The sequence below is a fragment of the Anastrepha obliqua genome, chromosome 4 (assembly GCF_027943255.1).
Source record: "Anastrepha obliqua isolate idAnaObli1 chromosome 4, idAnaObli1_1.0, whole genome shotgun sequence".
Lineage (NCBI taxonomy): Eukaryota > Metazoa > Arthropoda > Insecta > Diptera > Tephritidae > Anastrepha > Anastrepha obliqua.
The window spans coordinates 102630978-102651600 of record NC_072895.1 but is presented as its reverse complement, the minus strand read 5'-3'; the positions used below and the strand labels follow the sequence as shown (position 1 = coordinate 102651600).

At 34.5% G+C, this 20623-nt stretch overlaps 1 protein-coding gene across 4 annotated transcripts in view; it reads right to left on the bottom strand.

Moving 5' to 3' along the window:
- The window catches only part of LOC129246442 (uncharacterized), a 66472-nt gene that overhangs the window by 32901 nt on the left and 12948 nt on the right, over positions 1-20623 (bottom strand). For all 4 annotated transcript variants that reach the window (XM_054885280.1, XM_054885278.1, XM_054885279.1 and 1 more), the window contains 5 exons: positions 17708-17927; positions 17340-17626; positions 6855-6991; positions 829-1110; positions 558-747 (listed from right to left, as the gene is read on the bottom strand). In XM_054885280.1, coding sequence (XP_054741255.1) covers positions 558-747; positions 829-1110; positions 6855-6991; positions 17340-17626; positions 17708-17927 — 1116 coding nt within the window. The remainder of the gene's footprint in view (positions 1-557; positions 748-828; positions 1111-6854; positions 6992-17339; positions 17627-17707; positions 17928-20623) is intronic.

Genomic DNA, 20623 nt, shown 5'->3' with positions numbered 1-20623 from the left:
TTGTGAAAGTTCAATTAAGAGCATCAGGAAAGCCTCTAAACTTGATTTTCATCGATGCCAAAATCGCCAAAAACATTTATTTTTCGGTATTTCGTGAAAGTATGGTTGAAATTGTGACACTGGCATACCAGTACCAGTACCAGTACGTCCACAACTGCTAGCAAATTCTGCAAGCCGTCCATTTTTACGTCGCGATAATACCGGTTGTAACATTGCTAGCCTTTGCAATAAGATTTGAGCTTATCCCAACTACACATTTCCTATTTCCATTAACTTTTGTATACTTAAAGGACAATAACGGCACTATCGATCCGAAATTTAGGTGGCAACTCTGTCCCACTTTACATCCAGAACTAGTTTTAGAGAAGTCGGTAGTTTAGGACAAACCCTAGTTTGTTAAATTTTCTATGCCTGGTATCTTAGAATCGATCTGTACTATATTAGAAAACATTCGTTTTCAACATTCAACATTCAACTCAATGCAACTAAATCTTTAGGAAATTTAATAAATTTCGTTTCAACGGCTTCTTGCAACCAAAGTTATTAACCCAATTTACCTCTTTGCTCGCATACAACACCCTCGCCAATGTCAAATCCGAATGCAAACCACATAGGAAACAATAAATCGATGTGCTGGCAGGTGTTGAAGACACAGATGGCGTGGACGGGGGTGTAGTTATAGTTAGGCCACCATGACGTGAGCCATTGGGTGAGCTTGAAGTGATCATGGGCGACGGAATATTATATCTACAAATAGAAAAATATATAATTAGAATCAAAATGTAATATGCGAAAGAGAAAAGAAAAGAAATTGAAATATTAATATACCTTCTATGCTCCAACGGCACACGCTCAGCATCCATGGTCTCCCACTGACGCGCCAAATAGTTCACACAATCCTTACAAGCGAGTACACGATTGTTGTTATCGTTGTTGTTGCCAGAACCACCGCTACCACCGCCGTTGCCACTTAAGCTGGCATTATCACGACCATTACTGTTGCTCCCACGCAAGCAGGGAAAGTGCATGGCATGCGAGTTCATGTGCTCCGCGCTAGTGGAGAGCCATTCCATTTTGTTGGCGGCGCAAAGAGTTTTGCAAATGGAACAACTATGACGGGAAATAAATGACGCAAGAATTTGATTAGGTAACAATAAAAAAAATATTATTTAGAGGTTATAAAATGCCAATACAACTACAGCATAAAAAAAAATAAAGTTATTTTTGCGATATTTCCGATTTTGAAATGTCGGACGTGAAACTAAATATTGAGTCTATTAAATGCAATTTAAATGACTGGGTTTCTCAATACGACGTTTGATAATTATAATATTTCGTTTAGACAGGTTTTTTAAAATTTAAAATAAGGTTTATTCATTGTAATATTTTCGAAATTAATTGGCATGGAAGACGTCAATTGGGCTTTGTAGCAATCATTGAAATATTTAGAAAAAAATATAGAAAAAATCAAGGCGCATTAATTAAAGGTGGTGACCCACAACACTGTTCTGTACGTTTGATTGTCAAAGCAAAGTATTGTGAAATTAGAAAACAAATAATGAATTCGCCTTGATTCATTCTGAGCTGACAGTCACATGAACACGGCGAAAGAAAAAAAACAACTCAGCTGACTTAGCAATACCCCCTTTAATAGATTCACCTTGGAAAAAATCAAGGCTTTTGTATCGCAAAACACGGGATCCCTACAAAATGCTGTATATCAAAATTCTTTTCGTACGAAATACTGTAAATTAACGTAACAAAATTCTGCAGTGACAAAATTCTGTATTTACAGAATTCTGTATTTACAAAATTATGTAAAAACAAAATTCTGTACTGTCTTAAAAAAATTCTGTATTGACGAAATTCTGTATTGACGAAATTCTGTACTGACGAAATTCTGTATTAACACAATTCTGTATTGAAAAAATTTTGTGTTGACAAAAGTCAACGAAAAAAGGAGTTCTACGCAAAAATACGGTGGATTGCGTAGCCGGAGTTGGACTGATGAGGGTTATTTTTTTGAAGCGCGGCCGAAGGTCGCCCACGCGAAAACGAGTTCTACGCAAAAAATACGGTGGATTCTATCGAAACTGAAGAAAAAAAGTGCGCACTTTTTTTTATAAAATTTGTTGAATTTCTTATCATTTACTTACAGCATTTTGTCAATACAGAATTTTGTCAATACAAAATTTCGTCAATACAGAATTTCGTCAATACAGCATTTCGGCAATACAGAATATTTTTTACAGAATTTTGAAATACAGAATTTCGTATACAGAATTTTATAATACCGAATTCTGAAATACAGAATTTTGTATACAGCATTTTGTAAACAAAATATTGTATCATACAGCATTACGTACCCAACCCGCAAAACACCACTTGTCAGCCCAGCCTTTTCAAATACTACGTACGTACAGTCTGCTCATAATAAATCACCCTATGGAAGGTTTATAATTTTTGAAATTTTTTTTATTTCTTTTCACCATTTTTTTAAAGATTTTTATCTATTTTATTATACTTATTATTACTTTATTATCTTTATTTGCGTTTTATCATTTTATATTGTACTTTTTTATATATTTTTCTTTTCATTATACTTTCCTATCTTTTCATAATAATAAAGCGCTTTCCAATAACAGGTATTACAGGTGAATGGATTGCGCTATCGAGAGATGATTAACGATTTTTTATGGCCGGAATTGGATGGTATTGATCTGGACAACGTGTATTTTCAAAAAGACCTGCGCTACGTGCCACTCAAGCAACGAAACCATTGATCTTTTACGGAAAAAGTCTCCGGACCGCGTTATCTCTCGCAGAGGTGATCACAATTGGCCACCGAGATCTTGTGATTTAACACCTTGTGACATTTTTCTTTGGGACCACGTAAAAGAGAAGATCTACGCCAACAGCCCAGGGCCGATTCAAGACCTCAAAGATGGAATTCGTGAGGCTATCGAGGACATAGGGCAGCCACTTTGCAATTCGGTTATGGAAAATTTCATGAAAAGGATATTGTCCTGTAAACGTGATCGTGGTGGTCATTTGCCTGATGCTATTTTCCACTTTCTTCCTCTTTATAATGAAATAAACATCCGATCATTTATATTAATACAAAAATAGCTTTTTTCTTTGAATATCAAAATAACACCTCTTATTAAAAATCCCTTTATATTATTCTTTAATCTTATGTTGCATGCCTTTTTATTTTTAAATTATTACCACCATTTTCTGTACTTATAATATAAATGAAATTTCCATAGTTTTTAGCAATTCTTTTTTTGGGCTACATTGACTTAACCCCATATTGTATTACTGACTTGGAATAATCTTTCTTTCTTCATTTATTAATAAATTTTCTGTTTATATTAGTTTGGAGGAAAGAGAAATCCAATATTTTCTCGATAGATGGCTGTATTGATCGATATCTCGTAAAAAATTGTGTCTCAATAAGAAACCAAGAGGATGTGCGTAAGCTCATTTATTGCTCCCGTTTGCTATTAATTGGATTAAAGCCGCTTGCATACAGAAGGACAATTTTATAGCTTTCTTTGTGTTTAATTTAAGGAGTTACATACGTCCAGAATTTTCAAAAAATCGATTTTTTTCGATATTTCGAAAGTATAGAATCGATATTTCGAATCTCGAAAGTATTAGGAATATATTGTAACATTTTCATGCGAAAATTCCCTATATTATAGCTTCTACAGCCCATTAACTAGGTAGAGAGCGGTCCGCGCGCTCCTGTACCTCAAACTTTAAAATCGTTTTTCTCGAAACTACTTTTTCCGGCACGATCTGCATGACAACTCATACAGTTTTTAATATTTTCTGATGCGGTTTTTTTCAAATATTCGAAAGTGTTTTCTCTATAAATTTGATTTTCGATATTTTTATTAAAAAAATTAATAAACATATTGTAATTAAAGTGTGACATTTATGACGTAAAATGCATACTCTTTTTTATAAATGCCGTAAATTGCAAAAATTTTCGAAATTCAAAAATGCGGCTCGAAAAACTATAACAACAACTTTATTTTGCAAGATTTTACTTTTTCAAGATTCATCAACAGTTAAAGGAGAAATGATGCAGACCGTGGAGCAACTTTTTTTTCATTGTACTTTGATTTTGGTAAAGAAAACTTAAAACAAATTTGTTTATAAAGTTTAAGTACTAATCAACATTGTATACAATTTTTTTATATTTATTTCTAATGTTTTCCCTTCTAAAAACAGTTTTTCATTTAGCGCATTTTTGATGCTGCTGGACGTATATAACTCCTTAATTCAAGGTAGCATTGATTGTGCGTTTCTTTCGCAAAAACCTTACGAAGCTCTTTTTCTTTTTATCTCAAGAAATTCAAAACGAATTTTGAGTCCAATGCACCTACATATTTTTCGGAATCTACGCGAATTTAATGAGATATCGAATTCCATATCGTTAGATTTTACAATAACTAAAAATCAATTCTCTTCTTTGCTACATCATTTAATTCGCTAATGTAATCGTATTTTTTTAATTAAGTTATATTTTCGTTTTAGATTGTTTTGTTATTCTATTAATATATTGTTTATATTAGCACTAAGGCAATAGTCAGTAGGAACGCTTGTGTGTTTTTGACTAAAAAACTTTAAATAAATAAATTTAAATAAATAAATGAACCGATCAAACAATTTAAAGTTTATGCTCGTTGTCAAGGTGACATTTCACACCAAAAAAATTGTTTTACTGTTTTTTGATTGCTCCATTCAGTTGAGTGAGTTACAGTAACAATGGAAGCCAACAAAGAGAAAATCCGGTACATTTTACAGTTCCTCTTTGGTAAAGACGAAAATATAAGCCAGGTCGCTGAAATTGTGAATGGTGTTTAATAAACACGAACGAAAAATCCCACTTTGACCCATTTAGAGTGCTCCAATCGAGTCCAAATGTATGACCGATCCCCACTAACTTTGGACGGCCGATCCACCCATGCCAGTGGTTACTCCCTGGAACTCCCCTGGGGGGTTCCCCATACAATCATTTCAAAATATCACCATTTTTGGCCTTTACATGAGAAAAGAAACTAAAAAGTTCGACCCAAATTGGGGGACATCAGAATTCGTTTTAGAGGTATGGTTCCTTCGGCAAAGTTTCTTATTTTGATCCCTAGAATATGATTTTCACAGAGCAATGGGTGATTTTTTTGCCTCCCCACAAAAGACACTAAAAGTTCGACCCAAATTGGGGGACATCAGAATTCGTTTTAGAGGTATGGTTCCTTCGGCAAAGTTTCTTATTTTGATCCCTAGAATATGATTTTCACAGAGCAATGGGCGATTTTTTTGCCTCCCCACAAAAGACACTAAAAGTTCGACCCAAATTGGGGGACATCAGAATTCGTTTTAGAGGTATGGTTCCTTCGGCAAAGTTTCTTATTTTGATCCCTAGAATATGATTTTCACAAAGCAATGGGCGATTTTTTTGCCTCCCCACAAATCGACCCGGCCTAGTGTTTATGGTGCCGATGCTAATTACGTGAAATTTTGCTTTCGTCGATGCCATTCAAGCATTTTTGATGTTAAAGAAAATGTCGATAAAATCACAGAAATAATCGAGGTTTATCGGCATGTTAGTAGTCGTAGCATCGCCCAGGAGCTAATGGCCGACCATGGTAAATGGTAATGGTTGTACGGGTTAGGCTAAGGCCTTTATGCACTGCGACCAGATTGATCTATTGTGCGCCCCTAATTACTTAATTATAATTATTTAGTATACCGAGGAATCGAACAATTGTAGGTATTCCTCTTCTAGTAGGTACGAGCCCAGGATTCTGTGTCTCCTGTGGCCTAATGCCTCATAGTTCGTGATTAAGTGTGCCATCGACTCCTCTTCATGACAGCAGAACCTGCATAATCTTGTACTGGACAACCCTATTGTGTTTAAGTGTTTATTATAGGCAAAGTGGCCTGTAAGTGCTCCACAGTGTAATCTGAGGCCGTTTTTATCTAGGGTTAGAGCAGATTTTGCTCTGTTAGCATTGAAGTTCAAAAACTTTTTGGAGTGATAAGGCCGCTTGTGCCGTTCCAATGTTCCCTGATTTTAGTTTGGATCCATTTTTTGGTTTCCTGTTTTATATTACCATTTTTATTAAAGCCGAAAAATGGGCTTGTTCCAATAAATAGCCCTTCTGATCCCTTTTTTGGCATAAAAGTATTCTCGTTTCCTTCGTGTACCTCATGTCCTGGAGCCAAATCAGTGATTATGAGTAGTCAGTTTGCTGAGTGCATTGTTACACTCTATTATGAACGACCATAAAACACTTCTAAATATTTGTGCAAAAATTTTGCGTAATAATAATAGATTTATTTTCACCCAAACTAATATAACCCAACCCCACTTTTGGTTTTTACGCCTGATATTCTAAGAATTTCGGCGCAATTACACAACAATGGCAGGAAATGAGACAATGAATTATCCCGTAGTTGGCAGCTAACGTGTTGATACAAGTTGGCACAAAATTAATTATCTAATTTTGTTTCAAATAACTTTTTTACTAAATAAAATTAAAAAAAAAAATATTTTAAGTGTATTTTTATTTTGATCTTTACGCGTCAAGCGTCAAATATGATTGACATATAACGTCACTTGGAAAAATTTATAAATTTTCCGATAGAGTGATTAATTTTGCGTCACCTTTAATTCAGTAACGCGTAGGATATGACATTGATTGAGTCTAGAGATTCCAAGTAGAAAGGCGCCATCAAAATAATTTGTTCATAAGAAACGTTTATTTGGTTCACCCTGTGCATTTTCAGCTCACTTAGTATGTACTCGTATGTATATGGAAATCTTTAGCGATACTTACGGATATTGTCCGCGCTCACTCTCGCCAGGCCCCTGAGATGATGATGTCGGCGAATTTGGACGCGAATCACTCTGTCGTGCGAATTTAAAGTCACGCTGTTGTGTGGATGGCGAAGTATTTGAAATCGGTTCGTATGGCTGAAAAAAAAAATTTTTAATTGGCAGGCACCTATATTACTACATTACCAGGTGACAGTAGCTACATATTATAAATACATATAAAAACAAAATTACAAGTTAAAATTTATGCACATACATAAATATACACATACACAAGTACGACGCTTCCGAAATTCATAAGATGTATTTTTATCGCGAAATTGAAAATTTTGAAGGAAAATATGTGAATATGTGAATATGTCAGGAATACCGAGAGTGCCAAGTTGGCGCATAGAGCCACACAAATATATATGTAACGTGCTGTAATATTTTACTAACAGCTGATGTTTGTTATTACACGTTTCACTCAAAAATTTATTCAAAGTTACAAGTGACTTCACTGTGCAAATACTTCACAACAGTGCAAACAAATACTCGAAGATGTCCGAAAATTGAGTATTTACGAAAAAAAAGAGAGAAATCAATATATAGGTTTACTCTGCCAAATTTCAAATCTGTACTAAAGATTGAATTTTGTGAAGCAATACTTTTACTATACCATGGCAAATATTTTCGCCAGCCAACGTACGTACGTAATTTTATATTTTCATTTATTTTATTATAAAATTATGTATTTACATACAGTGTACGACAAAACTAAAGCACGAAGTCCCTCTTGAACTCTTTATGTTAAAAAAAGACAACAAATGGTTATATCCTTCAATTGTTTTTTCTTAATCTGATAATAACAAATATATATGATACAAAAATACAATATTCCAGTTTCTTAACGGAAAAATAGTACTGTTATGTGCAAAAACAAAGCACGTGCAAAAACTTGCTGCGACAAAACTAAAGCACAACTCCCTCTTTCTATCCATAGCTGGCAGTTAGTTATTAATGAGAACCGTTAGGATTTAAAATATTATACGTCAAGCATAAGCAAAACATTATCAGTGTTATTGCGTGGTTTTAGCGGCATTTATTACATTTTCGAGCTAAAGAAATAAAAAAAAACGTTAAAAATGGCCCGAAACAAGTATAATACGGTATTACGTGAAAAAATTATAGATGAATTTAATGGCGGTGAATCGGTTATCAATATTTCTCGAAAATTCAAGATTCATCACAGCGTAGTTTCCCGCACAATAAGTCGTTTTCGGTCATCCGGCTCCTTTGAAACCAAACATTCAGGTGGTAGGCCCCGAAAAACAACTACTCGTGAGGATAAATTAATTGTCCGAAAGGTCCAGAAAGACCCCTTTATATCGGCGAGATCCCTGAGAAGTGAATTATCATTGCCCGTTAGCCTTAGAACCATTCAGCGAAGAACTGTCGAAGGTGGCTTCAAAACGTATAGAAGTGCTAAAAAACCTTTCATTTCAATAAAGAATCGGAGAGCACGACTCGAATTCGCGAAGGCGCATATTAACTGGACCATCAACAAGTGGCGAACCGTCCTTTTCTCTGATGAATCCAAGTTCAACATCCAAAATTCTGATGGACTGAAGCTTGTACGCAGACCTAAAGGGCAACGTTTAAACCCATGTTACTGTAAAGGTACTGTAAAGCATGGTGGAGGCAGCGTAATGGTGTGGGGCTGTTTTTCCGGCAATGGAGTGGGTCCAATTCATAGAATTAATGGCATAATGGACAGATTTGTGTACAAAGACATTCTCCAGACCATTATGCTGCCCCACGCTGAGGAGGAAATGCCACTGAATGTGTGAAAGAATGGTTTGTTGCCAATAAAATTAAGGTATTGCAGTGGCCTGCACAATCACCCGATCTCAACCCCATAGAGAATCTATGGGAGATTGTAGATCGGAAAATAGAACGCGAAAACTGCAAAAACAAGGACTCCCTGTTTGTTCAGGTAGAACGAGCTTGGGAAAGCATTTCCATAGATGTTTTAAATAATTTGATTGAGTCTATGCCACGAAGATGTGCAGCGGTATTGAAAAACAAGGGCTTCGCTACGAAATATTAGAAGAACCAACTTTTCTTTACAAGTATATACCAATGTGCTTTAGTTTTGTCGCGGCATATTTAATACTACTTTTATGTTTGAATTAATATTTAAGTTTAGAATGAAGTTTATTGTATAATTTTTTTTTTACACAATAACCAATGTGCCCTCTTCTAAATACAATAAAAAGATTTGCCATTACTATTTGTTGGAAAGTTTATTTTCTGATTGTGGTGGTATGGGAAGTTTCGTGCTTTAGTTTTGTCGTACACTGTATATACTATTAAGCCGGTATAAACTGGCGAATTCCTCAAAGTCAACACACACACCCAATGCAATTGTCACAATTGGAAAGCGTTGACTTAAGCATTTTCGAGGTGATTAGATATCAAAATAAAACCACTGCTCTTTACTGGTTTCAACTAATTCACTTTATCAGTTATGAGTACGCAGCAAACGCTTGACATATAACTTCTTGGTCATTACTATTTTTTTATAATTTCTCATGAAAGAAACAAATTAAAACACGAACGACACAGCGCGTTTTTTTTTTGTTTTGTTTTGTTAATATTATAACACACATTTGCACGTGCGAACATATGTACGTATGTACATATACACTATATATATGTGCGGTCGGTATTTATTTCGAGCTTTTTGTAGTAATTTAGATTACGGTATTGCACATGACACGGACATAACAATTGCCCCTACTGTTAATTTATACGTCGAACAAACATTAAATCTGTGGTAATTAACCACACTTCCTTCTTGGGTTATCGCAATAAAATAAAAAATAAATATATATACATATATACAGCCATGGACATATATATAGGACAAATGTGAACTTTATATGATAAATTAAGTTTTTAGTACGAACTCTGCTTTGATCAAATAAATTTGTTTGGTTACATTCATTACCGTTATTAAGCTTGCATTTATGCGAGGAATTTACCGTTTTTTTTCGATGGAATTTTTTGTGTTCTATTTTATTTATGCTTACTGCTGTTTTGAAGACGACACAAAAATAGCGCATTTTAACTTGTGCAGCGGAGAGTAAAACTTTAATATAAAACTTTAAAACTTTCAGTTATTTTTAGTATAATTTTTTGTTTCTTAAATAAAAGTTTAAAGTTATTACTAAAAATGGGACGCGAAAAACATTGCACCCCGGAGAAAAGAGCTCTTATATAATATATCGTATGAGTCAAAACGGAAAAAGCTATGCAGAAATAGCTGAAATGATGATGTGCTCTCGGAAAATGGTTTATAATGCTCTTAATTTAGTTAAGAAAGATTCATTCTATCTAAGCAAAAAAACGGAAAGAAAATCAAAGTCTCGAAAAACTGATGTTAGTGTGGATAGAGCTATGATACGCAAGAGCAAAACAGATTCTTCTAAATCGGCACGGCAAATAAACTTGAAATAAACCAAGAATCTGGTCTGCAGGTGTCCAGAAATCTTGTAGGAAGGCGACTTAATGACCCTCAAAAAGACATATCAAACACCGACTTGCCTTTGCAAAAGCCCACCAAGACAAAGTTTTGGAAAAACGTACTTTGGACCGAAGAAACCAAAATAAATAGGTAAATAGGATGGGACCAAATGGGAAAAATATTGTATGTCGTCCAAAAAATCAAGCGCAAAATCCTAGGTTCACAAAAAAGACGATTAAATACGGCGGCGGAAGCATCATGATTTGGGGAGCTTTTTCCTGGCATGGTGTTAGGCCGATTGTTCGCGTGGTTGGTAAAATGGATAGATTTCAGTATCTGGATATACTCCAGAATAAAATGGAGCCATTTGTGTTTCGAGTTGATGCCATTCAATTGAACATTTATGCAGGACAATGATCCAAAGCATACTGCAAAGACAGTGAAGCAATGGCTCAGAAGAGAAAAAATTAATGTACTGGATAGGCCGGCGCAGAGCCCTGATCTCAATCCAATAGAAAATTAGTGGAATGACGTTAAGGTCAAAATCGCTAACAAACATTTTAAAAAATTTGATGATTTGTGGGCCGCAGTTGAGGAGGCTTGGTACTCGATTCCAAAGGAAAGATGCCACACCACAAGCTTGTAGAAAGTATTGAGCGACGGCTTGAAGAAGTAATCAAAAATGATGGATATAGTACAAAATTACTGGGCTGCTTTTCGTGTCTTCAATTCATCGTATTGAAGGTATATTTTTCTTGAAAAATTTTCGAATTGTATTAACTTTTGTATATGAAATAAAAAAAGTTATATTTTTTTAAGATAAAAAGACTGTTACAGATTGAAAACATTTTCAATTTATAAAATAAAACCTAATATGCAAAACATTTAAGTCGTTTGATTGAAAAAAAGTTTCAAATGGAGAGAACTGAGTATCATTCTTAAGTATTTTTCAACGACTGTATTTATATATGTATATATATGTACATACATAAATTTACAAATTTGACTACTAAATAGCGCGCACTTTAGAACAGGTTTCAACTGGTTATTACAAAATCGCAAATTCCCTAATCACTCACTGCAGAAGAAGTAGACAATAATTTATTTTTGCTGATTATTCAATACCCAATCAACATTAAGAACTAATATGAAACATGATATAGCACGCTTTGCCCTCTGGACCCACCACGTCAAACCAACATATTATATTTCCTGGGCCCATCTTTAGATGAGATAGTCGACAACGAGCGATGACTTTAGTGTGCTTGACAGAGCACGTCATTTAATTTATTGTAGGAGTGAAGCATACACTTACACACACGCATGTAACTGGACTTTAGGAGTAACTACGCCTTAAGACTTGTTGTTGCTAGACGTTAAGACGTAAATGTAGCCGATTAGCCAATAAGAATCATTTGTGACAAGTAGCGAGTAAGTACCGTTCAGTGCAGGAATACTCCACTCAACATTAATGAAAAACGCGAAAAAATATTCATTAGATTTGAGCAGATTGAGCAGTCATTTGATTTGTGCGTTAAACTATTAAGTTTAGCTTAGCGTTTTTTTTTTTACATTTTTTTAAACTTCACAAATACAAATTTCTCAATAAAAGTTAGGAATAAAAGTTCACTTGAAGTGATTGAAATTGAAACAAAAATTATCGTTTACTTTTTTTGTAACTTTATTGTAAAAAAAAGCCGAAGGCCGTTGTTGCTAACGCTGCTAAGCAATTATTTGTTAAATAATTTAAAAAATTAAAACAAAAAATTAAAAAAAAAAAAACAATTAAAAAAAAAACAATTAAAAAAAAATTTTTAAGTTAACAAAAATTAAAAAAGAAATATAAAAAATAAAAAATTAAAAAAAAAAAACAAAAATAATAATAATATAAAAATATAGTTTATATCTAGTTAAGCAAATACTGGGAACAATAATTTCAGAGCCACTTATTTCATATTAAAAAAATTAAAAAAACAAAATATTTATGATATAATTTTCTATCAAAAACTTGGCTTGTTTTTAGAAATAATTTTCAGAAACTTTTAAGGCTGTTTTCCCAACTATCTTCTATCTTTACAATAAACTTTATAGAGGCTGTACATCATTTTCGGTTCTCAAGCGCTTATAGAACTCTCGGACCAATTTATTTTAAAGCCAGTTGGTATGCCTTTTCAAATTTTATAACCAGGATCAAAATGTTTAAGGGGTTACATAGGTTTCATGGGTTCAAAAAATCGATTTTTTTTTGCTTATTAATTTCTACAACATCTCAAGAATATTATCCTAAATTTTCAAGTCGATCCGAATAATAGTTTCGGATATACAGCCTTTGGAAGGCGTGCGCTCCAAGCCGCTTTTATTGTTACTCAAAACTTCAAACGCGTTTTTCTCGGAACTGTGTTTTCAAAGTCGGTTGTCAAATGTTCTCGAAAACTACTCAAACATCTTGATGAAATTTTACATAGATGTTCGAGATACAATTTACTCGTGCTTGAACGAAAGATTGTTTTTCAATTACAACTATTTAAAAAAAAAACAAAATGTCAAGCAAATTTGACCGAAATTTTCATTTTTTTGGAAAAATGTCTGCCAAAATTCCAATTTTTACATTTTTTTCCTTCGTTCAAGCACGAGTTTATGGTCTTAACTAAAACACTTATTTTTGTTTTTTCTTTTTCGATAATCCTGTCAGGAGTTATGCTGACAACGCGAACGCACCTTTTTTTCGAGGGGTCACCGGAAATGACGTCACAAAGGAGGAGTTTTAATTTTTTTTTTTTTGAAAATTTCAGAAATTATTCTTTAAATATGTATCTATAAGACAGAAAAAAGTTTTAATTAAATAAATATGTAATTTTTTACATAGAAAAAAAATATTGAAAATAGGCCTTTTTTTAACTACGAAACCCATGTAACTCCTTAAGACAAATTGTAATTATAATTAATTACTGCTACCGTTGGTTTCGTAATTAAAAAATTTTTGTTCGACGGATTGCTGAGAAAACAAACAATCAAAGGACTCTTTAAAGTGAGTTCATCTCGGTTAGTGTTAGCAAGTGTTAAAAAAAATTCGATGTTGAAGCGCTTTGGTCAACATTAACTGCTCTAAAAATTATTGTCAAGATGGTTTCTTTCCACCTCTATTGCAAAGCCTTTTTTTTGTATTATTTCGAGACAAAACATCCATCTGAACCATATACTTTTAATTAAAAAATTAACACACAAAACAGATTATCTCTCCTATTGGGATACCCTTTAGAAGATTAACAAATAAAAACAGTAAGAAATATCTGAGTTTAAATTTTTTAAAAAGACTTTTAGGAAATTTGCAGTGTAAAAATCCAGTTAACTTATTCGAGATTTTATTGCTTGAATTTATTTATTTTAGAAAAAGTTATTGCATACTTATTGAATCTCAATGCGTAGGATTTTATGTTGATTTTTTGTTTAAATAACATTTCGTTTTTGCTTTTAAAAAAAATTAGATTTTTGAACTTTTCATTTTTTCCGGAACGGGAAACTCGCAAAACAAATTAATATGAACAGCTCTGACAACATGCAGATGGACCGAGCTCGACCTCGTACAAGGGGGCATCATTCTCTATATAAAAATCAGTTCCGTTTTTCAATTGGAGTTATAAAATTTATTGTATTTAAAGACTTCCGCCAAAATATTTCGGAAAAATATTAAGATTTACGTAGGCCACCAAAGATTTAATAATAAGAAGGCTCCCAAAAATCTCCTTATTGTCACTATCTTCAAAATTGTTTCATAAATTCATTAATACATGTTTTCTACATTTTTATGTAGATCTGTGAAGCTTGTGATAAAAAAAATTTTATTTATAATACACTCGATTAAGGCATTTATGAATCGACTTTTCGGCGGTTTTTACCTGCAGACGTGCTCAAAATGGGCATTTAAATGATGCCATTTTTCACAAATAATTGTTAAGAGCCGTATTTTGAATGAGAATAGTGAAACCTTATAGAAACTAAATTTTAAAAAAATTTTAATTTCAAAACAACAACAAAAACACGCGCCTTTTGAAAGACCATTTATTTTCCAATCGGCCCAGCTCACGTAAATCTTAATATTTTTCCGAAACCTTTTTGGCGGAAATCTTCAAATACAATAAATTTTATGATTCCAGTAGAAAAGCGGCAACTTTCTTTTGATAAGACACCATATTTTTAGAGATTTAGATTTTTTGGAGACTCCCACTTCGACCTAATACCCTTTTGTGATCCCTACTCATCACAGTACCTCATCTAGACCCAGTTTCCTTAATAAATTTAAAATAAAGCTGGCTTGAACTGAGCTTGTGTGCCTTTCTTCTGACTGCAAATGCCCGAAGTGTCTCAACCTTCTCCACGCTATAGCGCTGCATTTAAGCAGAATGTGCATTAGAATCTTCTGGGATTGGTCACAGAAACAACAAAAGTCAGTGGATCATATCCCGATTGTATACAGATGACTGCGCAGCTTGCAATGGCCTGTGAGAATGCCCGTGAGCATTCTCAATTTTTCCTTGGAGCGAGTTATGAGTTTTTTTAAACCTCTTTTGGTTGTACCCGCCCCCAGTAAGGATTTCGCCTGGCGTAACCCCATAGTTTGGTGCCAGCTAACCTCCCTTAGTCATAGCGCTTCACTCCTAAGCTTCTTCTTGAAGCGTGATTGTCCCATAGCAAGGAAGGGCTCGGATCCTATTAATGCCGAGGCAGCAGCCTCTCTTGTCAATACGTCCGCTACTTCGTTCCCAGTTAATCCCTTGTGTCATGAGACCCAAATCAGTCGGATGCGATTGTGCGTTCCTAACAGATTCAGTTTCTCGATACACTCAAGAGCCAGTGAGGACTTAAGGCGTTATATACAGTTAGAATTTTCAAAAAATCGATCTTTGTTTTACCTTTTTTTTAGTGTTCATATATTTAAGAATACACACAGAACATTTAATATCGTTCCGGTGAATATTTTCGAAGTTACAAGCAAATTTGAAAAGGCGTTTAGAGTGCTTGAAGGTACAAGACAGGGAGCGGCAGCGTGTTTTTTTCAAAATGGTGTTTTTAAAGTCGGTGACCAACATTACTCGAAAACGGCTAAACCGATTAGTCCCAAATTTTAACACGAGCTTTTTAAATATATTATATTTTTAGTAGTTAATCGAAGATTTTTTCTCTCCAATAAATATTTTTTTTTATAAACAATTACAATTCTTAAACATAAACCATTTTTTTTGAGCAACCGCCATTTTGTAAAAAAAAATTTATTACTTTAACGAAATCTGTTTGGTTTTTTTAATTTCAGAGGATCCAGTTTAGAGATATAGTGGTCACCGCAAAACGTTTTTTTGTTTTAGAGGAGCTCCCGGAGATCAGCAGTAGCTCCTTTCCAAATAAATATTTTTACTAATACTAAGTCTTAAAATGCAGGTAAAATGTGTACAAATTTTTATGCCAATAAATTTTAAAGTTTTCCCAGAAAAGTTTCTGGAAAATTCGCTTTTTTCGGCTGTCTATAGCCCCCTAACTGTATATAGCCTCTCACAGGATAACAAAGCCTTGTGTGCCCGCCTGACCCTAAATTTGCTTGCTTACTGGGTGAAGCCGATAATATTTTCATGTTAATATTTTTTTTTCTTTGCACCTTCTGCTTTTTTGTAACATTTTATTAATTCACTTCTTTCTAAACATATTTGCAAACATAATGAAATGAAATAAATACTACACGAGTTCAAACAAAGCAAAACGAAGGACGCAAAAAATATTACAGCCAGGTTTATTATCTTATCAGTGACATTTGTTGACTTGAATTTATTCACATGTTGACATTTTATTTGGTGATATTGATAATGAATACTCTTTAAATATTTGCAAATACGTATAAGCATCGTCCTGCCTCGCCAGCGCGCCCCAGACAGACCGGCAATCAGTCAACCCACTTGCCATTAGATCGGTAGCGCACAAAAATAGAAACAATAGCACAATACAATAAAAGTGACAAGCATCAATTAAAGCAATGCTTCATGCGAAATTTGTCTGCTATTCACCACGCTTACTTAACCTACGGCTACTACAATACACATTAGCCAACGAACGGCCTTCAGTGCGAAAAAACGCAATGCATTGGCACACACAATACATACATACATATGTACATATATACTAGATAGTATTTATGGACGTTTGCTTTACTATCGTCACCTACGTGGATTGTGCTGCAGTCACACAACTAGTATTTTTCCCATAATAGCGGAATTTTTGTAACATTCTAGTTTTACGTCTCTCCGTGCGTCAGTCGGATTTTACATCAGTCAATGTTCTTTTATTGTTTTTTTGTTTTTTTTTTTTTCATTGTTATGTTCTCCTTCTGCTTAATCTTTAAATCATTTTGCATTCAATAGAGCGCGACAGCGTGTATTACCAATAATATTTGTTGCTGACTCGGCGACTTGCTGATACTTTTATAAAGTGTATGTGAGTTGGCTGCTTGGCCTGATAAGGCAAAAGGTGACTGTTTTATTGCCCCCGAGCGATAGCCTCTGTTACATCGCGTAGGCACCTTTATTGACATTCGACGTTATCACAAAAAATAAATTTAAGTGACTGTTCATCATATTGATGCCGAGCATTTAATGCGTATATTTATTACTTGTGTTATTTTGCAGTACTTTTGAAGGCATACAAGCAAGTGTGTATTTATGTACGTGCGTGTATGTGCATGTATACTTTTACTTATGTTCTGTGTGCCTATAAATACATATAAATATTTGTAGAAGAGCAAAAATACTTAGCGCACTTATTTTAAGCTACAGAATTTTTAATCTAGGAATAAGCACAACCATACGTACATACATTTAAAAATATATTTAAGCACACAAATATTTGGGCGATCAGCTTAAAATTTGATAAGCACCACCAGCCAATGAGGCCATAAATTAAATATTGTTGAAAATATTTTTGGTTAATTTAGCTCACCTTAAATTTCACATTACTTGTAGAATCCGAGTTGGCCAATGACTTCTCAGACGGTGTGTAACGTCCTACACCCTCAGCGCTTGTTGCGATCACATTGCTGCTGGTGAGATTTGCGTCATTGTCCATGCTGTAAATTGCACCGGAACCAGCACCGCCAGCAAGACTGTCGGCAGGACCGCCGCCAGATACGCGCCCAGTAGAGGTAGCAGCTGCCATTGTGGCATTATTGCCACCTTCAGCTAAGTATAAATGCTTTTCGTAACAAGAGGAACATATTTGCACCATGCCTGTGGGGAGATTGGAACAAAATAGTGTCATTGTTAAAAATATAATCGAGATAGATGAGCGTAAACGAAAACGGTGCTCACCCTGTGGACTGATTGGACTAGCGTTTTTGAAAGCTTTCATTGTTTTTATGAAGGGATAGTAAGGTTCGCGTTCAGCATTCGGACAACAATAGACAAGCCGCAGACGTGAGGAGGGCGTGTCACCGCCACAAGTATAGCAAACAAATGTGGTGCGTTCCGAGACGGGTGTGGGTTTCTTACGAAGCGTATAGGAGCGCTCATTTTCAGGTGTTTGAGCAGTCTGAAAAAAATAATAGAAAGTGAAAATTATTTTAGATTCAGTAAAAATTATTTTAGATTCAGTTAAAATTATTTTAGATTCACTTAAAATTATTTTAGATTCACTTAAAATTATTTTAGATTCACTTAAAATTATTTTAGATTCAGTTAAAATTATAGAAATACAATTTAAAATTTGAGCGAGTACTTGAGAACAAATTCTATCAAATGTATGCTTATAATTTCTACTATCCCTCGTTAATATCAATAAAGCTGCCGTTCCAACAGTTGTATATAAATAAGGAGGCTGCCTAAAATATCATCAATATCAGCAGTTCATTATATCGATATTTCTCAAGAAAGGGTAAACGCTGCAGGAGCCACCCGAATTAACCCATTTGCATCATTCAACGGAAAAATTCGCGAACAAAAACTCTCTCTTTCCGCCAAGAGCGGAATAATCCCCAACAAATAATATTTCTGTTAAAATAATCAAATAATTTTGGTAATCCTGTAACATCCCCTTTTGCATTAAAACCAACAGTAAAAGTCTTGCCGACGCAAGGTATTTTGAATACATCGCGCATTTCGAGCGAGAATGCAAAAGGCTTAAAATCCGCTCAAAAATTTAACTCCAGCAGCACCTGGAGCATAGTTTTATGCTGCTACAATAATAACAACAACCTGTCGATAATATGCTTGTACATGCAAGGTGGCGCAAAATTAATCATCCATTTTCTTTTTACATACATTTTTTATTAAAAAAATGATTTTGAGTGATGGAAATCTTTACGCGCTCCCTTGCATGCCTCTTTGGATACTAGAGCTGTTTAATTCACAAGCGTCAAATATGATTGGCATAAGACGCGATTTGGAAAATTATAAATCTTCCGTTAGGGTGATTTATTTTGCGCCACCTTGTATTAATTTTTTACATGATTTCTACTTTTATGCATAATTATTAAATTTTAATGAGGGAATTACAGAATTCCACTACCGATTCAATATTTAAAGATCTACTAACTAACTAAAACAGCAATAAATCAAGCAATAAATTGTAAATGTAGTTCAGCAGAATTTTTCATTTTCATATTTTTCAATTTTATTGAATCATTGCATGAAACCAACATGCGGCGACACTAGTCAAACGTTTACAGACAAAACGGCATATTTGGCGGAAAGGCTCAGGGCTATCTTCAGTCAATCCAATTTTTATATAAAGGGTGGAAGGGAGAACTATCGATATCGATAACTATGGTTTGACAGCTGAGAATGGTGAAATGTGCTAACATTTCTGTACAGTAAGGTTTGGCGACATATCATCATTAATCGTTTAGCGCCAGATTTATTGAAAAAAGTAGTAATAAATAGAACGGTTCGAAGGAACCATGCAAATGGTAGCCCCAACGGACATACCTTCTGCTCAAATATGAACGAGACGTTATCAATAAAACGGACCGCGGATGACATATGGCAAAAATAAATTTTTTGTTTTTTGGTAGGACTGTTATAAGCTTACATGGCAAATTTCAGCGTGATATGTCACATAGTTTGTTTTCTGTGCTACTGTAAACAAGTCAAGCTCGAGTGGGTTCTTCGAATTCTCTTTTATGACTTCAATTGTCTCAAAATGTTTTCCACGGAGCGGCAACTTGAGCTTGGGAAACAGGAAGAAGTCACATGGAGCCATATCAGGAGAATACGGTGCTTGCGGAACGATATTAACATTATTTTTGTTCAAATAATCGCGAACAAGACGTGATGTGTGAGCTGGTGCATTATCGTGATGCAAGAACCATGACTTGTTGTCCCACAACTCCTTCCTTTTAAGACGAATGTTCTCGCGCAAACGCTTTAAAACGCCTAAATAATATTCAGCGTTAACCGATCGGCCTTGCGGAAGGAACTCCGAGTGCACCACACCTTCGTAATCGAAAAAAAACAGTCAGCATAACCTTAATTTTTGAGCGACTCTGGCGTGGTTTTTTGGGATATACGGGATATACGGCCCTCTTTGAACGATTTGTACCACTGGAAAACACGTGCACGCGATAGAGCAGAGTCCCCATAGGTTGTCTGCAACATTTTTAAGGCGTCTCAAGCCGAAATTTTGTTGGAATAACAAAATTTCAAACAAATTCTTTGTTCAACTTGAATTTCCATCGTTAAGTTCGAAGAACACACTCGAGCTTGACTTGTTTACAGTAGCACAGAAAACAAACTATGTGACATATCACGCTGAAATTTGCCATGTAAGCTTATAACAGTCCTACCAAAAAACAAAAAATTTATTTTTGCCATATGTCATCCGCGGACCGTTTTATTGATAACGTCTCGTTCATATTTGAGTAGAAGTTATATCGGGATATTGTATTCAAAAAATAAATTGTAATAAAATCATTTCATCGCAACAATATTTCTTTTTTCTATTATCATTTTAAGTTCTCAAGACCTTAAAAAACACCCGGTACATACAATTCCCCTGCAAGTATAACAGGATCAGCCTCATTCGCTTCTTTAAAGTTTCATCGCTAGCCTTCTAGGTTAGTACGATGTCAACCCGACGCCTATATGGGCCCTTTAAAGGTAGGTACAAGATTTCTTCCAGCTATCCATATGGGTTTCTATCATTATTTTTGTTGTTGTAGCAGCATAAACATTCCCTATACATGTACGGAGAATGCTGCTGAAGTAACAGTACTTGGATATAAATCCGGG